The 27,145-nt window shown below is 43.1% G+C and overlaps 1 protein-coding gene across 4 annotated transcripts in view; it reads left to right on the forward strand.

Annotated features, from left to right (window-relative positions):
* Positions 1 to 27,145, forward strand: part of Myo16 (myosin XVI) — a 480,832-nt gene that overhangs the window by 317,046 nt on the left and 136,641 nt on the right. For all 4 annotated transcript variants that reach the window (NM_001319151.1, XM_006508779.3, XM_006508780.4 and 1 more), the window contains exons 22-23: positions 3,668 to 3,820; positions 5,032 to 5,232. In NM_001319151.1, coding sequence (NP_001306080.1) covers positions 3,668 to 3,820; positions 5,032 to 5,232 — 354 coding nt within the window. The remainder of the gene's footprint in view (positions 1 to 3,667; positions 3,821 to 5,031; positions 5,233 to 27,145) is intronic.

A 27,145-nucleotide genomic window follows, 5' to 3' on the forward strand; every position in this document is an offset into this window, starting at 1 on the left:
TTATACTTCTAGAAACTTCTAGAAGCATGATTAATGTACTTATTAAGTTTTCCTCTGAGGGGTTGTACACCTGTGCATGCACACGCTCGCACGCAAGCGTGCACACGTGCGCACGCACACACACACACACACACACACACACACACACACACACACGCCTTAGGTTTCTGTATCTGACTGTCCCCTGAGCCACCAAGCTACATCAGGTACAGTCCAAAGGCAAGGTGAATACACATGTAGCGTTTGTAACTCAGCACAGTAACAAATAAATGGCTGACATAGATGTTGGTAAATCTGAAAACCCAACCAGAAACGCTGGCACTCCTGAGTGTTGGAGGCAATAGGGAAGATCATGTTTAGAACAAAATTAATATAAACAAAATGCATAGGCTTTGTTCATAAAACAAAACGGGGAAAGTCTCTAGCTTCCCCAAGAAAGATCTCTCTGTATTCTTCTTTCCCAACAACCCTAAGTCTTCCTAGGTCTAGTACCATTGTAACCCAGGTAGCAGCTGATCCCCTCTGGATACCCACACCTCCTCTGGAAGCCAGTATCTGCTTCTTTCTAGGGAGCACAGTAGCAGAATTTGCTTCTAGGTGCCAGTCTGTGATCTGAACTCCTTTCCTACTGATCAGCATCAGGAAGAGTCACACAGACAAATTTTAATGTTACTATGACAGATGGAGAATTATATATGGAAATATATCAAATATAGTATTAATCAATATAATTCACTGGAATAGATATAAATGTTCACAAAAATATATTAATCAATATAAGTACATTAAAAATAAAACATAAACATGATATATTGACAGTTGTACAATGAGAACAAAAATTCCTAGTTCTAGATAGGAAACCAGCACTCCAGGACTACTATCCTTTCTGATCATTTCGTCCTTAGGTCTCTGATTTCACAGTGTAAGAGAATTTCTGTAGAATTGAAGATTATCTACTACAATCTTTACAAAAAGAGACAGAAAGTTAAACAGGAACCACTCAGCACTATAGTTTCCTTGTAATCTTGGTGAAGCCTAAAGGACAAGAGAAAATCTCTTTAAATTTGGAATCTCTGCTTCCAACATGGTGTTCCCACCACTACTCCATCAGGACCATTGGAGTTCTCAGAATCTTCTTTATATTCTCTCTCTCTCTCTCTCTCTCTCTCTCTCTCTCTCTCTCTGTGTGTGTGTGTGTGTGTGTGTGTGCGCGCGCGCGCGCGCGTGCGTGCGTATTGTGTAGACATTTATGGATATGTACATTACCACAGTACGTTGCTAGGCAAATGCGCAAGAGTCAGTTCTCTTCTACCATGTTGTTCTGGGAATTGAACTCAGGTCACCAGACTTGGCAGCAGGTGCCTTAGCCAGTGTCTTCATTTCTCAGGCCCCTCCCTTTTTTGCATTTGACAGACAGCTCTCTAGAACATCTCTCCTCTACTCCTCAAAAACTGTATTTCATAGGATATGTGGAAAGCTGGGAGTTTCTGAGATTTAAAGCACCAAGCTTCTTAGATAAGCACACATTTGGTGTGATCGATTCTCTTGCATAAGAACGGTCAGACCAGATGACTGTGCAGACGGCTGAAGATGCAACTGAAGCAGAGATTGGTGATCTAAATGGGACCTGTCACTCTGCCCTGTGACTGCAGCAAAGAGAACTGGATGGGGAGAAACCTTCCAGCTGGCAAAGGGAGGATGCATTCAGCATGTGTCTCAGTCAGGGTTTCTATTCCTGCACAAAACATCATGACCAAGAATCAAGGTGTGGAGGAAAGGGTTTATTCAGCTTATACTTCCCACATTGCTGCTGTACATCAGCAAAGGAAGTCAGGACTGGAGCTCAAGCAGGTCAGGAAGCAGGAGCTGAGGCAGAGGCCATGGAGGGATGTTACTTACTGGCTTGCTTCCCCCTGGTTTGCTCAGCTTGCTTTCTTATAGAACCCAGGACTACCAGCCCACGGATGGCACTACCCACAATGGGCCCTCTCCTCTTGATCACTAATTGAGAAAATGCCCCACAGCTGGATCTCATGGAGGCATTTCCTCAGCTGAAGCTCCTTTCTCTGTGCTAAATCCAGCTGTGTCAAGTTGACACAGAAAACCAGCCAGAACATGTGAGCCTCACAGTAAAACCTTCACCTGTGGGGACCAGCTGGCCTGTCCCCTCGCCTTACCTCACCAAAGCTCTGCCTGTCCATCAGAGCCTCACTAGGGAGCTTGCTTCTTTCCTGGAGTACAAATCTCCAGCAGGGGTTCTGGAAGAGAAGCTCTTTCTGTGAAACTGTTAAGTCTGCATATGATGTATCCCTGCTGAGGAAAGAACATTTATGTTTGCCACTTCCATTTTAATTATGAAAAGATAGAGATGTTTATGAAAATAGCCAGTAGAGAAGGGAATTTGAAATTTTAAGTTATTCTACTTTGTTTCAAAAATATATCTTGTTGTGTTTCCTCAACTTAAAATGTCGAATTCCCTGAAAACTGAGGTTATTTTGTTACTAGGAAATAGTAGCTGCTATAAAATTATTAGACTTTAGCATGAAGTGTTTACCTTAAGTGCACAAAAGAGAAATGTCCCTTCTCCTGAAATGGAACCACTAGAAAATATTAGTTTAGTTATAGGATTGCTCAGAGAGCACATGGGGGAGAAAAGGGGCTCTGGAGACTGACCAGCTTGGTCCTGCAGGAGGTAGGCTGGAGGCAAAGCAGAGATGGGGCTGATGGAGCTGAAGGGAGTCAGGAAGAATGATGTGGGCAAGGCAGGTGTAAGGGCCAGTTCCTGCAGACACTGGGGTTAGGCTCAATTCTCAACAGCTGTGTTCCTGGAACCCACCCTCCTCCTCCAGTGACACCCGGCAGACATCTTCCCCTTTGGGCACATTCTCCCAGTCTTGGGCTTTGGCCTCTCCTGACCGCTTTTCAATGAGGTTGGTGTGATCCAAGCACTGTGTGTGAGGTGGGGAGATGGTGGAGGAATATATAAACATTTTAAGATAAAGCAAAAGCTTAAGGGAGGGGCTGTATGAGGGGGAACAGGGAGGAGGCAGGGACTGTGATTGGCATGTAAAATCAATCAATAAATTAATTAATGGAAGAAGAAATAATAAAAGACCTATGACTAAAAGATAACATTCTGTTTTCTCTGGAAAGAGAGTAATTGGAGGGTATATTCCAATTTAAATACACTATTTGTGTCATAAAGCCCTTACTCTGGATATAATTAGTAGAGGAAATCTATGTCTACTTTCACCTATAACCAATAGGTAACCAGAAGCAGGGGACACAGGAGCCCCACTCCTCTCCCTGGGAGCCCACAGCAGAAAGGCATTTCTCTCCAGTTGTCCTCAAGAGCCTGATCCATCTTCCTTTTAGAAGTGGTTTTCCTTTTTTTGAGTGCTCGAGACTTGTTTGCATGTTGGCACTGTGGTTACATTTGTTGTATTTAACATGCCCACCTCATGCTGAACATTGGGACAATATGACCTCACAAGTGACTGAGCGAAGCTGTCTTCCAGGGCAAGATCCATGAGTCATGCAAATGGAAGACTTAGTCTGAATGTCCCCATCTGTGTGCAACTGGGGGTGGGGTGGGGGCTGTAGCATTAGCAGGTGGCTCTGCATAGCAGACTGTGTTATCTACTGTATTGTTTTCTTCCCTGAACAGCTCTGTGTCAACCTGACCAACGAAAAGATGCACCACTATATCCAAGAGGTGCTTTTCCTACAAGAGCAAACAGAGTGTGTACAAGAGGGAGTTGCCATGGAAACTGCCTGTTCTCCTGGTAACCAGGCTGGAGTTTTGGATTTCTTCTTCCAGGTACTTACATAACATAATTAGAAACTTAACAGGATGCCTGCATTCAGGTGCCCCGGAGAGAGAGAATTTTCTTTTTGAAGGTCTTGTTTGTGAGGTATCCTTGTATATGAGATTCTGCAATGCCTTCATAATCCCCCAATAGATTTTTTGAGAAGCACAAATTATCCTTGCCTGAAGGGGCGTTGGAAAGCTCACAACTTCATTGAAAGGACAAGAAACATCAGAACTTGCTCATATAAGGATATTCACCATTTTACTTATCAAACCTAAAGGTCTCATTAGCCGATTACATGAGGCCAAAGCACAAAATGAGTTCTGTAATCTGATATAGGCCGAGAGACCATGAAATACATTGTTTGTTGTGCATTGGTCCTTAAAGGTCCTAAAATTTAAATTTTGAAATGTTGGCAGAAAAATATATGTGTATATATAAAGTTTGATTTTGAGTTGATCTTTAATTAAAATTCGGCCTAATTGCATCAGCATATGTTTATATCCATATTTATTGTTTCTGTGTACATTGAAAAGCTTTTGACTCATTATCTTTATTGTATCTATAAATTCTATAATTCTATTATTATGTAAGGCAGCAAGATATCTTAGTGGTAAAGGCACCTATCATCCTGGACATACCTGAAGGAAGGAAACAGCCAACTCTTGCAAGTCACCCTCAGACCTGCATATGAATGCCCTGGTGTGCAAACAGGTGGACAGGCACATGTACACACACTTGAACACACACAGAGACACACACATGGTAGGGGGAGATAATAAATATATGTGAGAGCATGTTTTATCAAGCATGTCAACAGTAACTTCTGTTTCCTATTATAGGATGCTGTTTGAAGTCACCCATCACTTCTAAATGCTTGACTAGTATTTCAAATAGGCACCATCTAGGTTTTTTTGAAAGCTTGTAGTAGCACTTTCCACCTTCTGTCTCTACAATTGTATATTTCTCTAAAACCATTTGTGTTTTCCTAACACTGTAGCAGAGGGATCTAATTCCTGCTACCCAGTTGTCAGGATAAGAGTTATATATGAGAGATCCAAGGTGGCAGAGTGCATCCGTGGGCAATCATAGACATGTGTTAAAAGTCAAGGCACTCCCATTCTGGTTAGCTGTGTGAATATAATAAAATTGGAGAGCGTATGTCAAGGATGCCAAGTGGAGCAACAGAAGAAAACGTTTGACCTTTGCTGACTTTCAGAAACCATCAGGATTCTTCTCCTTACTGGATGAGGAGAGTCAAGTGATTTGGTCAGGGGAGCCAAACCTCCCCAGAAAGCTGCAGGGTCTCCTGGAATCCTCAAACACAAATGCAGTCTACTCCCCTGTGAAGGACGGCAATGGAAATGTTGCTTTCAAAGGTCAAGGTGCGGCCTTCACTGTCATGCACTACGCAGGAAGGGTGAGTGGACGGCGACGGCCCACAAGGTGTGCCCTGTGGACTGATGCACCAAAGGGGAGGGAGTGTCAGAGCACATGGTTCCAGGATGTGTTACTATTCCACATTCAAAGGCCACATGAACAGCCTGCAGTCATTAAAGTTTGCAGATTGCTTGCCTTCGCTTTGAGTGTGAGTTCATATCCCAGAGCAGTGTGTGCTGAGCAGGGGAGTTATCTCACTGTGTGTGGAGACTTCAATTAGCGTGAGTGGAAGAGCCTTGGGCTTATCATAAATAGCTTTACTCCACATTTTGGGGATAGGTTTCTTATATAAACTTTGGGTTTCTGAATATGCTTGGCCTGAATGTGAGCTTAGTATTGTTGTCTTTCTCTTAGAGCCTAAGAAAGCAAGCCCTCCAACTTTCCCAGTGTTTTAGTTGGGTTTGTAAAACTGGTTTCTCCATTCAGAGTCTAATCCACGCCTGTAGGGGTGTCCCCACACTTCTTTGCCATCTAATGTTAGAATGCTCCAAGTGAGTGCACCTTTGCCCCGTGATTTACCCGCCATAACTCTCTGACATAAGTCATCTCTTCAGGATGGGTGTTCTAATCCTCATAGTTGTCTTGGGTCCTTTTCACTCTCATAAACTCCTTTTCCAGGTAGAGTAGAAACATCCTTCCAGCCTACTTAACAACACATTTACCACCTCTCAATTAAATGATCTCTGTTCTTCTCTACTCAACTCTTGTTTATTATTGATGCCTTCTACTTTAGGATTATAAACACACACACAGAGGCAGACACATACATGCACACAGACACAGGCAGACACACACACACAGGCAATCACACATACATATACACACAGGCAGACACATACATGCACACAGACATAGGCAGACACACACAAAGACAACCACACACACAAAGAGAGACACAGAGAGACACACACACAGACACACTCACACCCACACCTTGAGCTACCACTTAGTGAAAATGAGGGACTTGTGAAGTATCCCATTTGATCTCTTCCCATGTTTACTGAGATGCTGCTGTCCATCAAAAGAGATGAGCTGGGAATAGCACACAGCTAACAGTCAGATGACAGCAGAAGTAACAAACTTAATATTCTAGAGCTGTCAGCATAATGCTATGTAAGGATGCAATTATTTTGCTCATAAAAGTATATAGACTTCTCCAGAGGCACTTACTAACTGTGTAGGAGAGGGTATTTCAGCAGAGACTTAAACTCTGGAAGTACGTGTCAGTGTATTACACAGAACTCACTTGCATAAGACAGAAACTACTCTCATTGTCTGCACAGAAAACAACCCAGCTTAGAAAAAGAACTCTGAGAGGGTCTCAGTTGATATTTTAGGGGTGCTCCTAAAGTATGCCATGAACCTGCCTGTTGTCAGTTCCTGTACCAATCGATACCCCAGCACCTGTGGAATAGCAGCAAGCACGCCCTCGCACTCAGTATCAGAAAAGCAGGGGCTAGACTCAGGATTCACAGCAGCCACAGCAAAGAGAAGCTGGTACGTGGTGGGCTTACCTGTTGACATGTCAGAAAGCACAGAGGTACAGCCTCTGTCACTTCTGCCTTCTAAGCCAGGGTTGGACAGATGGAAGCCAGAGACCATTGAGCTCTCTGGTGCAACGTAGTCTGCAAGGGAGGCAATTACAGGAAGCAGTAAGGGTGAATGGGCAGGCCCCCCATATCCACCCACATATTTTGGAAAGGATACAAGTTTCATTGACAGTGGAAAGAGTGATAGGGTGAGACATTTAATATTATTGCTTTCAGCTAATCCATGGACATCTGTGTGTGCCCTCCTGATGGCTCCATCCTCTAGAGCCATGGCTTTGTCAGAAGAGATAAGATGAAGTAGGAATAAGGAGATGATGTTAGACATATTAGGGGAAGGGCAGAGCAGGCTTTTGTGTGATTGGCCAGTATCCACATTTAGGATAAGGGGATAAGGAGGTGGCATCCATGAGAAGAGGATGGGAAGGCAGGGAGAGGAAAAATAACCAAAGCTATGGGCATGCGGCAGTAGGGTCCCACTGTCCTCATGTAGCTGATAAGCAGGGACTACACTGTGTCAACCCAAGACATGTATCCCAAGAGGAAAACCTGAAAATGCTCAGGCTCAGATCTCCCAAGCTGGTGGCACGGAGTTTAATGCAGACCCTGTTTGGATGGTGAGCATCCCAACTGAGCCAACATATGAACAGCATGGAGAGAAACAACTATGGACAGGAGGGTCCTCTCAGATGCTAAGGGAGGAGACTAGGAAGCCCACCTAATAGGGTGGATGTTAGGCAGAAGATGCCCCTGTGAGAACTTGGATTGACTGATGTCATTAGATGCTTGGAGAGGCTTGTGGGACATGGGAAGAGATTGATGCAAGGGCCTATATTTTTAATCCCTGAGTAGTTCCCAGTTGTAATTCTCCTTGGCCTCTTCAAAGTCCTTACAAGTAGAAGAATATTCCACTGGTGTCTTCAGATTCTTTGAACTCTGCCATCTTCACATTATATATTTTCTGGATTTGGGAAAAGCACATATAAAGCTACAGTTGGGTATCACGACTTCTTCTAATTTAGGAAATTATTTCTTAGGAGCTTCCTAGGATCTCTGCTAGGCCAGCATCTGAATGCCCTTATTCTTAAGTCTGTTGCATTGTGCCTTATAGACAAAGCAGACCCGTAAGACACACTCAGCGTTAAAACCCAACAACCGTGTGGTTTGGAATTATAGCTTGATTATTTTGAGTTCAGTTGTAATTATTTTTCTGAGTGCCTAATAGCATTTCAATTTTAATTTTGTTTTTGAAACTTTAAGGGGAAAACAACTGACAGTTTAAATTACTAGGCGATTGTTCACCGAGTTCTTAGAGAAATTAAAGAGCACAGGACAGCCCGATGATTAGTTGGTACAGAGCCAAAGCCCCCATGGAACCGTGCATTTTCCTTTAAAAGCATCTTTGTTTTTAAAGAGAGTTTTCCATAATTGGAGTTGATTCTGTGGCTTTACAGAAATCTTTCATTTTACTGAGATGTACTAATGAGTTGTAGCCAAAGGAGTCCCCAAGGCCCTGTTCACGTGCTACAGTGTAGACTCTATGTGATTTCGAGCAATATGTCGGCCCATATGCCTTTTGAATTGTCAGTCATAGCCACAGGCATTTACGTGTTGGATTGTTGCATTGGAAAACAAAAGTATCACGAACGTGTTCTCCGTTTTTGTTGATTAAGTGATACGAGAAAAGTTCACTCACCTAAAAGGAGCTATGTACTGTGGATGATATAACCCTTGACCCCAGAGCTGACTCGCAAGGAGAGAGCCCAGTGAATCCATGAGCCTCCGAGCATCTTCTCGACCAGATGGATGGTGTGAACATCCTGCCTCACTCGGTGCTCCTGCCTGGTGGGCTGACTTGCTTGTTTTAATGGGACTATGCAACATCCAGTGGGAGGGATAGTTCACAGCAGAGCTGACACTAGAGTTGTTCCCCTGTCCCTGGCTGGATGGGTTCTAGAAGAACTTCCCCAACTTGGGAACTCTAAAGAGGAGCCTCTGCCCTGCTTAGGGAGCTTTCTGAGGCGGAAGCTCAGAGGTCCTTTCAGGAATGTTTAAGCACCATTATCTGAATTCCGTCTGATGATCCTTCCTAAACACATCTGAATGTTTCATTACCCCCAGGAGCATGGTGCAGCTTCCTGTCTCCATTACAGAAATATTTTAAAGTAAATGGGGAGAGGCTGTGCATGAAATATTAACAAGATCTCATTAATGAGCGTATGTTTGAATTAAAGAAAGCTTTCGGGGCTTGGGGGCTTGGGGGCTTGGCTTTTTGTTTGATTGTTTGTTTTAGCCAATTTTAAATCTTATGTGAAGTTACCTGTTTTAGAATTTGCTCTTACCCTGATGATTTAAGTGACAGATAAGCGTTAAACCCACAAGTGTGTCTGCGTTGATTGGCTGTTAGAAATCGGGATCTTGAAGGAAAGAAGAGTTACAGCTTGACAATATCAGCTCTTAGGAGAGGTGGATTTCCATTAAGGCAAGGCTAAACTAACTCTAACTCAGAAATTGTACTTTGAAGCTCCTACATTTTGCAGTGAGGAAAAAGTGAACAGATTATGAAGTTGTAAATCGATCTGGGGCTAAAGTTAAAGCTTAAGTTAATGAAATTTAAATAAAGATTCAGTTGTGAAATACACATCCCACACTCCTGTGAGCAGATTCTCGTGTATTTAAGTTGGGAATGGCCTTGCTCAGAACAGATGTCTTAGTGTATGTCTCGGGGCTATAGTCATCCAACTCTGATGGTAGTGTGCAGAGAGGGCTGAGAAGTCATCTAACTCCAACAGGCCATGAGTAGAATGATAGAGGCCATGAGCAGTAGGACCTGATCCACCCTGGATGAGAGAGTCAGGATGGATCTGCCTAGAAACCCCCAGAACTCCAGCCATCTTCTCTCTCCAGAACTACAAGTGCACAGACCTCTCTTTCGCCCAGACTGTGTTTACAGGTTCCAGCAGCAGCCTGAGGAAGGGAATACAAGCATTCATTGTTTCCTGGCAGTTTACATACAAGAAAAGTGAAACATGTTGATGCGTAGCATTTTAGAGTTTCTTCCTCTTCGTTGGTCTATCCTGAGCTAACTGCTGCCCTTCTTGATCTCTTTGTCCCCTGTGCTTTTCCTCACCTGGACATCCCGTGTCCTTTGTCCTAGATCTGGGCATCTCTCTGAACATCATGTTCCTGACCTAATCTATGCTGCTTTCCACTCACCTTACTGTCATCGTGATGCCCGACACTTGCCCATTGACCACATCCTTGTGTGTAAACAGAACCGTGTCGGTTTCTAAGTAGGCCTTTGGTGAGGGCTGATGACTCATCAAGACCACAAGTGACGGGTGAGGTTGTTAGAGCTCTTGCTTCGGAAGAGCAGAAACTGGGCGGCTTCATCCCAGTGCAATGTATCCTCCCAGTAATGGAAGATGGAAGTACAAACACTGGCATCTGCAGGTTCCTCCTGGCCTCTCTGCAAACAGGAGGTAGTCATTCCCTGAGTTGTGAATGCATTTCTCCTGACTGTCATTCTGCATCTCATGGGTCATTTCCTCTTCCCCTAAGGATTTGGGCATAATGTAATGTGTCCCCCTTGAGTCTAACAAATAACACTTAAAAAAAAATGCAAATAACAGTCTATAATTCTTGGTGAGCATGAGTTTGGGAGAGAGCATCTACACAGGAGTTTCTGGTGGGTAGTAGGCCCCTCAATTCACATTGCCCCATGTCTTCATCTCCCTCCACCTACTGGGTCAACAATGCTTTATTATCTACATTCTGCGGAGTCCACACATACAAAGGAAAGAAAGGAGACATTGCTTTACTTGAACAAGTTTGAGTTTCATTCCATAAGGACATGACTGTGAAGACAGGGACCCTCAGTTGTACACTCGTGAAGTTTAAAATTGAGAAAAATATCATCATGATATCATGGTTTCTTCTGGGGGTTAAGGAGTAGGCTACCTCCATGTAGGAGTGATTATTTTTACATATTTCCTCAAATATACCTATCCTAGCCCCTCCACAGTAGTCTAAGGCCTGCAATATATACAGGCCACATGGCTAATCAAAAATTTGAATAGACAGAGCTATCAAACTGAATTAAGGGATCATCCAGTCAGTTTACTATTTTTGTCTATGATGAGAATATTGGTAAGCCAATGGACTTATCTTATCTAAGTGTTAAAATATCCCTGTTTGGTTTGCCATTCATTTTTACATCTCATAGACGTGCTTGTGTTAGAATGCAGAGCCAGGCTTAGTGACACGTGTTTAAATACGTTATTTGCCTTTTCCCTAGCACACGTTGATCAGCATTAAGACAGCTGTGACCACTCTGGGTGTATTACGAGCTCTTACTGCTCTTCCTCCACGCTTTAGAGACTTCCCTGAAAGATAAGTGGAGACAATTCAGCGATTTCTCTATCTATGGAAGCCATAAAACCTGTGCTGAAAGAGAGAGCATGCAGATGACTGCCTTAACTTATGCTAATGTGACATTCTCTTTCTCCTGGGCTAGACCTGTCCCATGTGGCCAGTAGTTACACCTTGATTAAAAAGAATTCTGCAAAACTACTAGATTCTTTTGCATTTGGGTTTATGCCTAACAGTGTGAACCCACAGGTGTTTGGGATTTTACTGTACATTCAGCGATGCCCTTTCAATATTATTTCCCTCAAGAAAATTAAAACCGTGCAATCTCTGTATGCACTCGGCATTGTAATTTTATGATGAGATAAAAATTTATAGCCCCCTACTACAGTGTACTTATGGTCTTGAAAGCATGCATCAGGATTCTTCCCCAACCCCCTATACCACGTCCATAAAGAAGAAGTTGTCATCCCAGACATGTAAGCCTGGGTCCTGTACTATTTGTTATTGTGATTTCCCAGGCCGTTGCCAGAATTTGTTTCTAGCATGTTGCTTGCTGATGGTCACGGAGTGAGGATAAGAAGTTGTTTTTGATACAGGGGCTACCTGTAAAATACCTCAATGCTTTTCTTCTCCTCACTAAGGACGTGTTCCCTCACTGAATAAGCTTGAGTCTGAAAATTACCCCTTGTTTAGAGTTATACTGCCACCCAGATCTTCCCCCAGAGGAAAATCTTTACTCCACTGATAATTCTAGTGTGTTCTAGATGGTGTCATGCTGATTCAAACCAACCTCTGCACTCTTGACCTCTTGACATGGGTGGTTCATTAGGACCCTTTCAACCTGCTCAACCTTGCAGGTGCACCTGTGCCCAGAGTGACATTTATAGCTTGTGCCCTGGGTTTTGTCTCTGAAGATTGGTGGGAGACACCGTGTACCCAGGAAAACTCTGGAAGTGAATCTGTAAATCAAATGACAGAGGAGACAGACAAATCAATGGGTGGCTACTGCTTTTTTTTTTTTTTTCTCTCCTCACTTTTTTTTTTCTCCAGGCAGAAATCCCAGACACAACAATCAACTCTGTCTGGTCTCAGCAAAACTGATGCTATTAAAGGTTATTTGATGAAAACATTTTGACCCATGTAGAAAGAGCTTAATTTACAATCTACATTTGTTCCCCCCTCTTGGTCGGATGTTTTTAAAAATAAACATTAGCCTCAGCAGGACCTACTGTCTTCTTCCTCCATCAAATTTTCCTTTGAAGGTTGTCCTCAGAGATGTAGTGGTGAACTGTCCTGAGAGATGCTTCTCTCTCTCTCCCTCCCTCCCTCCCTCCCTCCCTCCCTCCCTCCCTCCCTCCCTCCCTCTGCTCACTGTTGGGTAGGACAAATGCAGGGATCTCTGGACTCTCTTTCTTTCGAACTTCAGCATGTCATCTCACTTTTATGGCCAGATAAAAAGTTATAAATATGGATCTTTGAGTCTCCTAAAATATTGACACTTTCCTGTTAATACCTTCTCCTTAAAAGGAACACACGAACTGTTCTTGTTCACCTCAGCTGCTTCAAGTTCACCATCCAGATATCTTGGCATGGAGATGATGACTCTTCATGTTGTCCAGTGTTCATTGTGCCCATCATTAACTGGAACCAAAAGGAAATACTAAAACTATCAGAAGAAATCACTTCTTGGAAAAATAATAAAACCTGTCATTTTTGTTACTTTACTCAGTGCTGTGACCAAACAGCTGACAAGAAGCAACTTCGGGAAGGAGGGGATGAGATAAACTCATTAATTAAGGGTGTTGTTGCTCATCCTCGGGAAGGTGGGAGAGCATCTGTACTTTGTAGGCATGAGAGCTGGCTTACATCCAGCTGAGTCAAGCAGTAGAGAGAACAGGAAATGGGAGCAGATAGAGTACCCCAAGCCCTGCCCATATCAAGGTAGCACCTCCCCACACACATCTCCTCTCCAAACTGTGCTATCAGCTGAGCACACGCGTTCTGAAAGAAGAGAATTCACAGATACCTTATATTCAAACCTCAGTGCCCTGCTTATAATTTTGGCGAGAAACAGAACAAACACAGCAGCCCACCAGGGGTCAAGGTCCTTGAGACAAACTGAGTAGAAAGCTGCAGCCGTGCATGAAAAGGAGCCAGGCGTATTTGCCTTTCCTGAAAATGATCATTTATTTATTTTGCTAAGCCAGTCTTCACATATATTCTGGCGTGATATATTGAATTCACAAGTATGTCTGCAAAGTTCTGCATTTTTATCATCTGTTAATCCTAACCACTTCTCCGAGGATATTTTGCATCTTGTAAATAACAGGATGCAGGGAGGGAGTAGGGACGTGAAGGCTGTGCAGATTTACTTCTGTCCCATAAATATTGATGATCTTCTGAGTGCCAAGCTGGGGGACACTTATAACTCAGTGTCCTGGGAAGATGGCTACCCAAATACGTGATCTGGCTGCCTCTCTTGGGAGCTTCAGACCTTCAAAGGGCTCCCTACCACCTTCTAAATACTCACTTTTTCTTAGCTCATTCTGAAAGCAAAATCGATTAAAAAATAATTTCCATTTTTATACCACTTTTAACTTTTAGCGAAAAAGGAACTCTAAGGGTAAGCTGAATATCTCTCATCCAAAATGCCTGAGATCAAGGCATTTCCAGGTTCATATATGTTTCAGATTTTAAAATTGCACATAGAATTTACTAGTTGAGAAACTGTAATATCAAAAATTCAAGATGTAAAATGTTTTAATTTTTCTTAATTCTTGAAATTTTTGTATTTTGATCATATTCACTCCTACCCACCCAACTTTGTGTTCTCGCTGTCTCTCTGTCTCTCCCTCCCTTCCTTCATTCCTCCCTCTCTCCCTTCCTCCATCTTCCATATCCAGAAGAGTCTTGTTTGTGTTAGCAAACCATTCTTAGCTGCTGGGCCTACTCTGGAGTGTGGTGGACATATTGGAGATCAATAGCATTGAAGAAAACTGATTCTTGTTCCCTCAGAATCCATCAAATGTCAATAGCTCCTCAGTCAGGAGCGACTGCGAGCCATAGGTAAGGCATCTATGAGAGCCTTGCAAGAGTCTGCTCCTGATGAGGGAATCTCATGAGACAACCTCCGTTCTCCGCGTTGGGACTCTGGACTGAGCTAGCACAGGTCTTACACGTGCTGTCACAACTGCTATGAGTTTGTCTGTGCAACTTCCCCATCATAACCTGAAAATACTGCTTCCTTGATGTCATCTCTCACCTCTGGCTCATGTCATTTTTTCTGTTCCCTCTTACTGGAAGATTTCTGACCCCTGAAGTGAAGGAATTGATATAGATGTCCTCTTTAGGGCTGTACGTTGTCAAGTGTCTTTTTTTTTTTTTTTCCATATTGACCAGTTGTGAATCTCTGTCTAAAACCAAAAGAAGTTCATCTGATAAGGTCTGAAGATGCACTCCTTCATGGTTGTAGCATTGTGTCATTATGAGTCATTTTAATATCATTTTCATTTACCAGAATAACAGTGGTAGATTTTTCCCCCAAGAGTCCATGACCTATCTAGTCTCAGGTTCTTGCCTAATTAACAGTGCCAGGTATATGCTCCATCCTGTGGAGTGGTCCTTACACATAATCAGAAAATGGTTAGTTACTCCCATAATGTTTGTGCCACCATTACACTGGTGCGTGTTTCTTTCCAGGCAACAATAGAGTCCTTCATTATTGTAATTCTCAGAATCCAGGGCTGATTGAAATTGATGAATTCCTGTCTCCCCCGGTAGCATACACAGCACCTTCGAGCACAATGAAAGCTTCCAGTAGAGATAACACTTCAAGCAGCCTAGTTTCTCTGTGTTCTGTGACCCAAGCATATAGTGTCTTAGGCAATAGAGTCTTACTGTCAAGTTCTCGAGGGTAACTAAGAGTGATGGAAACAACCTGTGACCTGTTGGGGGCCTGTTGTGCCCTGTTGGCCAAAAATCTGAGAAGCTCCAAAAGATGTAAGCCGTTCTTGGCAGTGAGCTTCTGAGTTTGGATGAGAATGACCACCTTGGGGACCATAATTGTCCATGAATGAATCAAGGACTGTTGTTCCTCAAAGGCATATCAGCTACCAGTTTTGCTTCTCTGTTAACACTCGTGTTAGCATTAAATGAGACTACTTAGGTTCACTCGTTAGGAGCAGACATACACTGTTGGCTCTTATCATGCCTTACCTATGGCTTGCATGCTGGCCTTTTGGCCAATCTGTCCCTAAGCTTATCTCCCCTGAGTATAAAGTAACCCGTGTTTTCCATTGTAAGACAGATGTTCCAGGTGGCTTTGTAGTTCTTGTTCTCCATGGCATGGTGTGTGTTGTCAGGATTTTTTTTTTTCTGGCACCACCTTTTAAAGTACATTCAGGAAGTATAGGCCTTTCCTGTGACTGGATAAAAAATGTAGACAACTCCAAACTCTCTGCTTTGGCTTTCACTCACAGATTCAAGTTCAGTTGTTTTTGTAATCAAACAGCAAACATCCACGAAAGCTGAGCTGCTCAAAGACCTTAAATACAGAAATGCTTGTGACCATTCTGTGCATCCATTCCTCTTGATTTCCCTAACATTGCTCCCTTTCCTCTGGACGGTTTTCTGTGGTCACAGTGGGGTTTCTGCACACAGATCTTCAGACAGCCTAGATTAACCTGTATTTCTGTATCGTTAGGTCTCTGATAGTCAAAGTCGACTCAAGGCAATAGCTATTGCATATGGTACCATGATAAATATGAGAGAGTACAGGAATCTTTTTTGGCATAATGTTTTTATTCTATTTAGAAATATACACACAACAATGGGATGGACACAATATAGGGCGATTCTAATTTTTGCTTTTGAAGGGACTCTCCATCTTGATTTTATACTGCTTTTCCTAATTTACATCCCAACCAGCAGGGAGCAAAGGGCCTGTCTCAGCTTCTTGATGGTTTTTGAGTTGATCTTCCTGGGGTGAGGTCTGACTCGCATGTATCTAGCTTTTTTCATATTACCATTGACTACAGCTTTTTCCCAAGACATTAAAGGAGTGATGACTCTGAAAGACGGGCACAAAATTAGATCATTAAGTTGAGAGTAATGAAGATACAAAATACACACACACACACACACGTATATTAAATACAGTACAGACAGACTTGTACACATGCAAAAATGTAACATGGACTGTGACAGCCGCACATGTTAGTCTTCCCAGGTCCAAGGTGGGATGTTCTTACACGCTAAGCTGTCACTGTGGGGAGCTTTATAGAGGAACTTTTGACTTTTGACACTTCAACCACATGGAAATGTCATTCTCCAGCTCAGGAACATTGCATAATAATGTAATTATCAATTTGGCTTGGCCTTAACATGTTGACCTACAAAGGCAGTAGACAAGGGATCAGCATTCAGCCTATTGTCTATGTGTGCACCTGTTCTGAGGCACCTCACCAATGAGGTGATGGTAACAGGGAAGGAAAATGAAGAGAGCCCATATCTGAGTAGAGAATCTGTACGTGAAACCCAGGACTCCCCTTGAAGCTAGTGCAGTGATGTCAGTGCCCAGAGGAACCCATTCTAGTCCTGTGTGTGACAAGAGCTGAGGATGTTCATGGCAGTTAAATGCAGTGTCTGCAGCTCGTAGCTCCTGGCTGTTGCTTCTTTCGATCTTTTGTTTAGATCTCTCTGCCCACTTGATTGAATTCAGGGAATGGCCAGGATATCTTGCAATGCGGTCTCTCGGGAATGAATCTATCAGCCTTCCTGCACCCTGATTTTGTTTATACCTTCAAGAGGCCCAACATTTTTACTCGAGCACTTGATTGTCATGGCTGCATTCTTGGCTTTGCTTTTCTGTGACCTACACAGCTGCTACAAAAGTTGAACTCTTGGCACCAAGACCAGCAAAGACAAGAACGCCTTGGGAACTGTCAAATTCGGGCACGGTACGGTCTTAAAAGAAAATATATTAAAATTTCAAAGAGAACAACATGATTTGGTTATTACAAGAAATGTCAATAATCTGAGGCTAAGAGATTTACCAGAATGGGAGCAGTCACCACCCAGATCTCAAGGAGATATGGGAAGAAAAGACACCATGGGGTTGTGGGAAATATTAAAAAGAACGGCAAATTCCCATGCTATGGTGGGCACTGGTGGGCCACATGACTCCAGTGTGGTGCTCTTATCTCAGCAGACTCTCTGGCCTGGAGCTCCCAATACAGCTCCACCTAACTCCCTAAGTTCCCTTGGCGGGTTGTTGCCACATGAGCCCCATGCGATGACCACCCACCTCAAGATTGGCTGTCACAACTCCCAGTAACCCGGTAAAATCAAAACTCTAGAAGGTTATAATTAATCAGTCAGATTTATACACAATAAATTCTAAATTCACAAGATGCCCTGACAATAATTTCAGAGTCAACTGATAATGATACAAGCTGCCCAGCTAGATGAGACAAGTTATCTCAATTATTCTATCCTTATATGATATTATAGCTACTGGTGGCTATTTAAAGCCACTATGAATCTGAATCCTAGGACAATCCTGTTGGTCCTCCATTTTCCTCCTCCTCCTCTCCTGTGTCGCTCCCTGTCTCTGCAACTCTTAGCTCCACCTCCCTTTTCTCTGTCCAATCACAGGCTTCTTGTTGTATTAATAATTAAATTAATTGGACAGGGAAAATCCTGCTACACCAGGGGCCTTGGGCATTTGGGGCAGATGCTGGAAGCTGGAGCCATGGCTCCTGTAACCACGTATGTGTTCCAGCAGCAGGTTCTGCTTGGCTGGGGAGGAAGGTGCTGACCAGAGCTGCTGTGGCCCTATCTCTTCCCACCCTATCCCAGATCCTGGCTTCAGGCAGCACTTCTACATGGCCACCAGGGCATCTCTAGGAGCTCCACTGTCTAGAGCTAAGTAGACTACTGATGGACTAGAGGCAAACATACACAGGAGAGGACAAGATGATGTCCTGGCAAAGCAAGGAGAACATGTGCAGAGGTCCAGCACTTGAAAAGGCAAAATGGCAAAACTGATGCAGAGATATAAAGACAAGAAATCTCAAGAGGAAGGAACTAGGGTAATGCCAAATTTGAACACTCGACATTTCCCAAATTTTATAAATGTGTGCTTTACGAGAGCACTAAACTATTGAATGGAACTTAAGACAAATTTTATTTTTAATTCAGATCATTTCAGTCCAGGTACATTTTTGTTATTATTATCATCATTATTTTTTTTAAACAGATCTCACATTGTAGCACCCAAGGCTGGCCTAGAACTCACTACATAACCAAGGTTGGAACTGACGGTATAGCCAAAGTTAGCTTTGAACTCATAACAATCCCACTGCCCCAGCCTTCTGAGTGCTGGATTACGAGTGTAAGCCACCACACCCAGATGGTAGTTTTATTTTAATAGATTTTGCTCTTGGTCACACTAAAAACAAATTGAAAATCTCAATATGTCCACTTACCATATCTATAGAAGACCTCCTCTCATTCCCTGCAAACAGTGCATTTATCAGCAATCTTTGCTAACAAAATAATTAGACTTTGCTGTGAACAATGGTTGGACAGAGGAGAAGTGAAGGCATGGGGAGTGATTCACCTATGGCTAGTGTTCAGCCCCAGGACTGGCTGTGTATTGACCATGGAAACTAGCATGGGAATCCCCCCTTCCTAATGCTCACTTGGACTTCATCACACGCTTGCTGCTTCCAGGCTCTCCACCCTGCATCTCTGACTGTGCATCGGAACCGACTGGGGAGGAAGGGGCAAGTGTGTGCTTCTGGCTTGCCTCCCAGAAGTGGTAACTGGGGAGTTTGGGTGAGATCTGGAAGATTTGCAATCGCATGAAGAATTGTAAATGAAGACTCCGGCTGATGGGAAATCTGGAAGCCGTTTTCAGAAACGCTGACTGTACCAGCCCCATAGTTGGCAGTTAGGTTGGGCCGTACCCCCATCTTTGTACCCCTTATCTCATTGGTCCCATGCAGGCAGAGGAGGCTTCTGGTACTGGCTGACCCCTGCCCAAACTTCCTCACCAGATCACAACAGCCAGCTACTCTTTAAGTTCAGTTCAGGGAGCTATATCTGTGTGAGGAGAGGGAGCCATGGTATGGCTAAGGCCCATCTTGCCTTGCATTCCTGTTTCCTTGGTGATGAGCCAAGCTCAAGCTTGACAGCCATCGCTTAGGAGGAAAAAGCATGTTTGTGTCTCAGTGTTCCATGATTTTTATTTTCATCGTGGATCTAGGAAACCAGGCAACAGGATGAGCTGTGATTCACAGCCGCGGGAAGACTCCCATACCTCCTTGTTTTAATGTATGGCTCACATAATTTATCTTTTAATTGTATTTATTGTGGTACAGCAGGAGTATTGTAGGGAGTAATCCAACAAAGCACACACACACACACACACACACACACACACTGTCCAACTCTCCCCCTGCCAAACCCCTCAGCCTGGCACCATCACAGCAGGGTTTTAGCAACTGTTGCTTGCAGCCAAACCCAAAGCATAATGCTAAGTTTTCCTTTGAGTAATTTTATTGAGCAGAATCATTCCAAAGAGAATTTTTAAATACATGATGATTTCCTTAAAGATTTTTTTGTTCTGGGCTGTGTGCATATAAATTTCTCTATTACATGCATGAGGGTTGCTGCTACTCCCAGCATGAAGCTTGTCTTTCAGTGTCTAGGAGGGAGAAAGAAGGAAGGCTTGAGGACCCATTATAGTAGGACACGGAGGGAGATGAAGGAATTAACCTGGCCTCCGTCTTCTGCTTTCCCCACCTCTCTCCTTTATCTACCAAATAATAAACCAGAGGAACAGAGCCCTGGGCAGAACAGCTACCTTAACAGCCCAGGAAAGCCTTCTGCCTAAAACCTCTCTGCTGCCTCAGGTGGGTGCTGCCACGGTGACAACACATGACTCTGTTCCCCTGACAACCAGTCGCTAAGCTATGGGTGGTTTCTCTGATAGATTTTTACCTGCATAGAAACCTGTCCACCTTACAAGGCTTTGAGATAGCCTGCTTTTATACTGTCTGAAACCCAGTGGTGTGATCCCCACAGGTTCCCTCGTCTTCAAGGCCTCAATCGTCCTCCTGGTCCCCTAGTTCTCTACAGCTTCACTCTATGTCTTTTTCAGGTGAATGTGATGCCTTGGGCTGATGGCCTTTCTTGCTAGTAACATGGCTCTTGGTGAGCCGCAATGCCTGATACCTTCCCCGGAGGTTTGTTCTGTTTAGATACAATTCTATCACAATGTTGTAAATGAGTTTCAGCTGATACATTTTTTTAATTAGGTATTTATTTCATTTACATTTCCAATGCTATCTCAAAAGTCGCCCACACGCTCCCCCACCCACTCCCACTTCTTGGCCCTGGTGTACCCCTGTACTGGGGCATATAAAGTTTGCAAGACCAATGGGCCTCTCTTTCCGCTGATGGCTGACTAGGCCATCTTCTGATACACATGCAGCTAGAGACACGAGCTCTGGGGGTACTGGTTAGTTCACATTGTTGTTCCACCTATAGGGTTGCAGATCCCTTTAGCTCCTTGGGTGCTTTCTCTAGCTCCTCCATTGGGGGCCCTGTGATCCATCCAATAGCTGACTGTGAGCACCCACTTCTGTGTTTGCAAGGCCCCGGCATAAGGACCTTGTGAGTCTTCTTGCTGGGCAGGCAGCTTGGGGTAACACCTAACTGGGAGCCAGGAGAAAGGCAAACGGGAACAGTGAAGTTTCACATTGAAGAGGTCCACAGAGAGCCAGGCTGATGTTCCCATGGGCAGGTTCTGAGGCCAGGCGAGCCTCCCTACTCGGAGATCTCAGAGGAGGACAGGATTCAGAAGGCTAACTGGAAGGATCAGCTCACCCTTCTCAATGACTGTGAGAACAACCGCACACCAAGAAGCAAAGGAAGAGCTAAGCAGCCGCCGCCAACAGGGTGCAAGCAAGGTTTATAGGACAGTCAGGACACCTGAAACATAGCTCACATTTTCTAAGACCAGAGAAATCCATCAGTGTAGACCATGTGCTGAATGGACCCCAGCCCCAAATTCAAGGAATCCTGAAGCCTGGGGGACAGAGAGGAGGTTCACCCATTGTGATGCGATGCAAAGCAACTGGAAATGAACTAGAAAGGGCAAAGGGAAAACCTGCAGATGCGGTGTCCCCCAAGTCCCCTGCCACAAGCAGCAGCCATTGGATACTCTGCCACTAAACAGCTCCCTCTAAATAACACATCATGCAAAAGTGACAGAGGAGAGTCTGAAGAAAATTTGTGTGTATGTACACATATAAATATATACACGAATTTATCCATGAATATCTAGATGTATGTATATATGGCTGGCTAAATATAGCAACATATCAGTAGAAAGGACTTTTGATAACATTTTAGGCTCACCTGCTAGGGAATACAGAAATCTTGAAATCTGTTTAAGTCTCAAAAACAGAGAAATTAGCACTTTTTTGTTGTTGTTCATTTTATAAATGGAGGTGGAAAGGATCAGAGAGGAGATGAGGGAAGGGGAAAACCAAAATCAAAATATATTGTATGAAAATATTTTTAAGCAAAAAAAATAATAATAAATGAAGAATGAAAATCAATCTGAAGTAAGCAAATGGCAGCCAGGAAGGAAGCTGAGCAGGTAAGAGCTGCTGATTCGTCAAAGGATCTGAGTCTGGTATCCCAGCACCCAATGAGGTGGCCACAGCTGTCTGTAACCAAGCCCAGAGGATCCATCTCATTTTGCCTCTGGCATCTGTGAGCACCTGCCCTCACATGCAGAGATGCACACCCATCTACACATAATTAAAAATAATCAAAATGAACCTTTTTATAAAAATGATTGGTTATTTGAATATATGGATAAAATGAAAGACTTCTTAGTAAGGTTGACCACAAAAGGATGTAAATAACCAATGTCAAGAAAAAGATAGAAAGTATCTCTGAGGCCCTGCCAGCATTTAGGAGGTCAGAAGGAGCAGGAGTAACCCCACATGAGGTAACAGTTGGGCTAGCATGGACTAATTCCTCAGAAAGCTCAGCTACCTCACCTCACCCCGTGAAGGAGATCGTCCAACGGGCCAGTCCAGGAGAGTCTGAAAATGCAAAATTCCCCAAAAAAGAAATCTCCTTCTTCCAGATGGCTTAACTGTAGAATTCTACCAAATGTTTTAAAAGAAAATTAGTACCAACTTCATGCAGTCTGATCCAGAAAATAGAAGACAGAATGCTTACTGATTTGTTTGACAAAGCTAGCATTGCCCTGCACCCAAAATCAGAAAAAGCTAAAACACATACATGTGCGCACACACACCAAAAATCAGTCCTTCAAAAACTAAATCGGATAGATGTTCAAAAAAAATAGCAGACCAGATTCATATATATCTCTGTGTGTGTGTATAGTATAATATAATAGTGTAATAATGTATATTTTTACTATGGCCAGTCAATGCTTTCCAAAATGTAAGTACTTTCAATATTTGAAAATTATTCAAGATAATCCAGAATATTAATAAGCTAAAGAAGAAAAATTATGTCATTTATTAATGGGTGCAGAAAAAAAATTCGATAAAATTCAACATACATTTACAGCAAGCATTCTAAGAAGACAGCTGTGGAGGAGATGGTGTTGCACCAAGAAGGAGCACCCACAGCAGTCTATTGCTAATATCATATGTAATCAAGTGTAATCCTAAAAGAGACAGCTCCTCCCATGGAAGAGCACCTGCAGCAGCCCACTGCTGTATGTAACTGTGGAAACCAGGTGTTGTACTCTTAAGGTCAAGAGCTTGGCAACAATGCTGGCTGCTGTCCCTCTGGGCCACATGGCTGCCATCACTCTGGGCCACATAACATTGTAGGTTCTAGTGAATCTAGTGATAATAGGAAGGAAATAAAAGATTGACAGACTGGAAGAAAAACATCCCTGCTTATACATGACATAAATGTCAGTGTACAAAACCACAAGGAATCCATTCAAGAGCAAGAAAACCATAGCAGAAATTAACATTTCAGTTAGGACATAGTGCATAGCAATAGTAAAGACGAGCCTGTGACACTGAGAGGGAGTACAAGGGAAACGTGGGAAGAGTTGGTGAACGGGAGGGTGGGTAGAAATGTGCAAATACAGTGCCCGTGTATGAAACCCTCAAAAGATTGAAAATTTAAAAAAGATCCCAGAAAAACATAAAAATGTGTTCAGTTTTAATGTCAGTAGTGGACACTGAAATTAAGCATAATTACTTTCATAACCACTCCAAAATAACACAATGCTCAGGTCTAATGTAAGTAAGTCTCATTAAACATGTATGGAAAGAGTGATTGAAAATACACTCTTGTGTGTGTATGCATGTGTGCGTGTATGTGTGTGAGCATGATGGAGCATACCGTGTATGTGTACATGCCTGTGTTTGTGCACATGCATGTGTGCACATGCGTGTGTAGATGTGTGTGCTTGTGTTTGTATGTGCATGTGTGTGTGCATACTTGTGTGTGTATGCACTTGTTTGGGTATATGACTATGATGAAGCATGATGTGCATCTATGCATATGTTCTTGTATTATGCATGTGTGTGTATATGTGCTTGTATGTGTATGAGTATGATGGAGCATGCCTGTAATGATTCTAGTGCTGAGGAGGAAGAAGCAGAAGGAACATGAGTTAGGGAGACCTTGCATCAAAACAAGTATTTTTGTAGTTGTAGAAGCATAAGCCATCTTACTGTAAAATGTATATGGGAAGATCCAGCCACTAGCATAGCTACAATGATGTCTGTAGAATACAGTAGGAAGGATTACCTAACTGTATCACATGACATTTCAGAACTTTGTACTAAAGACAGTGGCAGAAGGCAATGCTCTCCACCAAACATAGAACCCAAAAGTAGACATACAAATGGACTGAGCCGTTGGAGGGGATTTATCAAGGGAAATTCTAAACATGCCATCCCCATGCTGGTGTTAATAGTCTATAGTCTCGCCTCATTGGTCAGTTTCCCAGTTTTGATCATATTATAGGATCCTACCATGGGAGAAAACTGGTCAGGGACACATAGAACTTTCCTGTATTATTTCTTGCAAAATTATGGAATTTGAGCTATACTAAATTTAAAGTAGTAAGTTGTAATATTTGAAAGTATAGTGAGATGTTATTTATGCCACAAACATCGGCATTGATAGATATTTTGCCTTGTATTTAGACTTTTATTTTAATTTTGACAGCATCATCCTGTACACGGAACACTATAATCACAGTCACCTGTTACCCTTTTTAGTCCTCTCCACTCCAGTCAGCCCCTTCTCACCAGCTGATCCCTGCCCTACCCAACTCTTCTCTCCCTTCCTTCCTTCCTTCCTTCCTTCCTTCCTTGCTTGCTTCCTTCCTCCCTTCCTCCCTTCCTCCCTTCCTCCCTTGCTCCCTCCCTTCCTCCCTTCCTCCCCCTCCCTCCTTCCCTTCCTTCTTCCTTCCTTTCTATCTTTTCTTCTTTTTCAGTCTTTTAAAATTTCAGGCCCTGTTCAGCAGTCTTGCTGCTGTATGGCCATGACTGTAAAGACCATGTCATAAATAGAATTTGTAACACCAATACAAAAGCAAACTCATTAGGTGGAATTAATTGTCTTCATGCAGAAACCAAATTTGTTTGCGCTTTTTTTTTCTGTTTTTTGTTTTTTTATTTTTTTTTTTTTGAGACAGGGTTTCTCTGTGTAGCCTTGGCTGTCCTGGAACTCACTCTGTAGACCAGGCTGACCTAGAACTCAGAAATCCGCCTGCCTCTGCCTCCCAAGTGCTGGGATTAAAGGCATGCGCCACCACGCCTGGCTAGAAACCAAATTTGAATTCCGGTTGTATTTTAGGATTAAAGGATATTTTTAACACATCTTGTGTATCTGCATACACGCTCACATTCCATACCAATGAGTATATTTTGATGATCTTTGCAAAATACATAAAAACTATAGCCAAAATGACATGTTGCTGTGCAGCCTCCATGCAGATAAGTGCCTCCAACTTGGTTTTCCCACTGAAATATTTATCTGTGCCAGCCAATCATAAGTAACAACTTGGCCACTTGTATCACCATACTGGCTATAGGAGTGTCTAGTGTTTATACTGAAAAGCCGATTCAAACCTTGTCAGTACTGGACTCATCCATTTCTTAGCAGCTGAGGTTGTACAGAAGTTGACTTATCCCTGGGAAGAGGACTCAAAGGGCTTCACAAATTTATTCCATACAACAAAAAGAGATAATCCCACCTACACTGTGATGCAGTGTTTCGTGCAAAAGTACTTGCCATAAGAGGGAGGAGCTCTTCTAACTACATACTCTGTGCTTCCTATAAATACCAAGCTATCACTGAATGCTGGCATGCATGCGTTGATGCGTGCGAAGTATATTTTTCTAGGGAATGTAACCAGTTAGGATCTCCATCAGGGAAACTATGAACTTCAGTTTTAGTAGAGACCCTACAGTCTTAAGCCTGATTCTATAAACCAGGATATCATGCATGGAAACTTACCAAACCCTATGACCTCACAATGGCAAAACACTTAACCTGTATACTCCTTGGAATACCCTTGCTTGGTGTGGCATTCCCACTCACAATGTAGCAAAGCCTCTTGTCAGTTTCACTCCAGAGGCATCAAGTGTGCCCAATGGACAAGGGGTTTGTTAGTTGCTGTGGAGAATGAATGAATCAGCAAACAGCCAGACCCTCCTTAGGCACAATCTTACCGTGGAGGTTAGAGAGACCTACATGATATTAGCCAATGACAGGAACAAGAAAGAAGAAAATAAATGTGCTTGCAGAGAATCATTTAAGTCTTGTGTATGCGCATATGTGTTTGCGTGTGTGTGGGGTGCCTCTGTGTGTATGCGTGTATTTCATTTGGAATTATTAGATTCTCATGTAGCAAATAGACTGGTATTATAGACTAGAACCATATAATAAAGATTCCTACATGCCAGCATCCCAGTGGTTCTGTGTAAATGGTATTCCCATCTAACAGTGGCGTTGCCATGAATTCAGATGAGAATATAGAAGTCAGAAACTAAATTTTGGTCTTTTTCTTATTTTAGTTATTATAGTACTTTGTACTACTGACAAATAATACTATGAATAAGGTATAAAAAAGTGGGGGCTGAAGAAGCAAACTCAGGGGTATAGCCACCGTCAGAAGGCAGGGACAATCCTAGTGGGGAGGCCATCTTGGTCATACCAAGGTCTCCTTCTTAGTAGAGCACAAACAATGGAACAGAAAGCTGTTTGAAAAGGAAGTAAGAGCCCAGAGATGTTTTGGTATGAGAGTCTTAGCTTTTCCTGGAAATCAAGAAATACTGTCAGCCACCAAGAGGGCATGGAATCAGAAATTGTTCTGGGAACTTGAAGACCAGGTGAAGTATTTTGACAGTTCCTAGGTGTGTGTACATTGATGTGATGTCATTAGGAGGTGCATCAGGAGACTCTTAGCAGACAGAGTTGATCTTAAAGCTCAGCATGGGACTCTGGGTACAGAGGACCCCTTCTTACAACAAGACTTGAAGGCTACCCTGTCCCTGCTCTCACTGCCAAGGATGTGGAATTCCAGCACCTACTGCTCCTCTGTTCAGCTTGAGGTTCAAGACCTCAGAGACCCTGAGTGAAGCAGCTTCACAGAGCTCTGGGAGAGTTGGGAGTCTCAGGAGAGATGGGGGAAAGTTCAGAGATGCCATAGACTGTTAGAGATGAGGGTTGTAGTTTAAATACCCAGTGATGGGGTACTGCCAAGTGTGTACAGCAAGAGCACATGAAGCCAGGAAGAGGGTGTTGGAAGAGGGAAATGTAGATGCAATCTTCACAAAAAAACATCAGGGGTATCTGGAAGGGACCTTAGGGAACCTGGGAAGCAAGCCAAAGCTGTACCTGCTTCTCAGAGATGTTGGAGGTTGTGCCAAGCGAAGGAGAGCT

Source organism: Mus musculus, chromosome 8 (assembly GCF_000001635.26).
Source record: "Mus musculus strain C57BL/6J chromosome 8, GRCm38.p6 C57BL/6J".
NCBI lineage: Eukaryota > Metazoa > Chordata > Mammalia > Rodentia > Muridae > Mus > Mus musculus.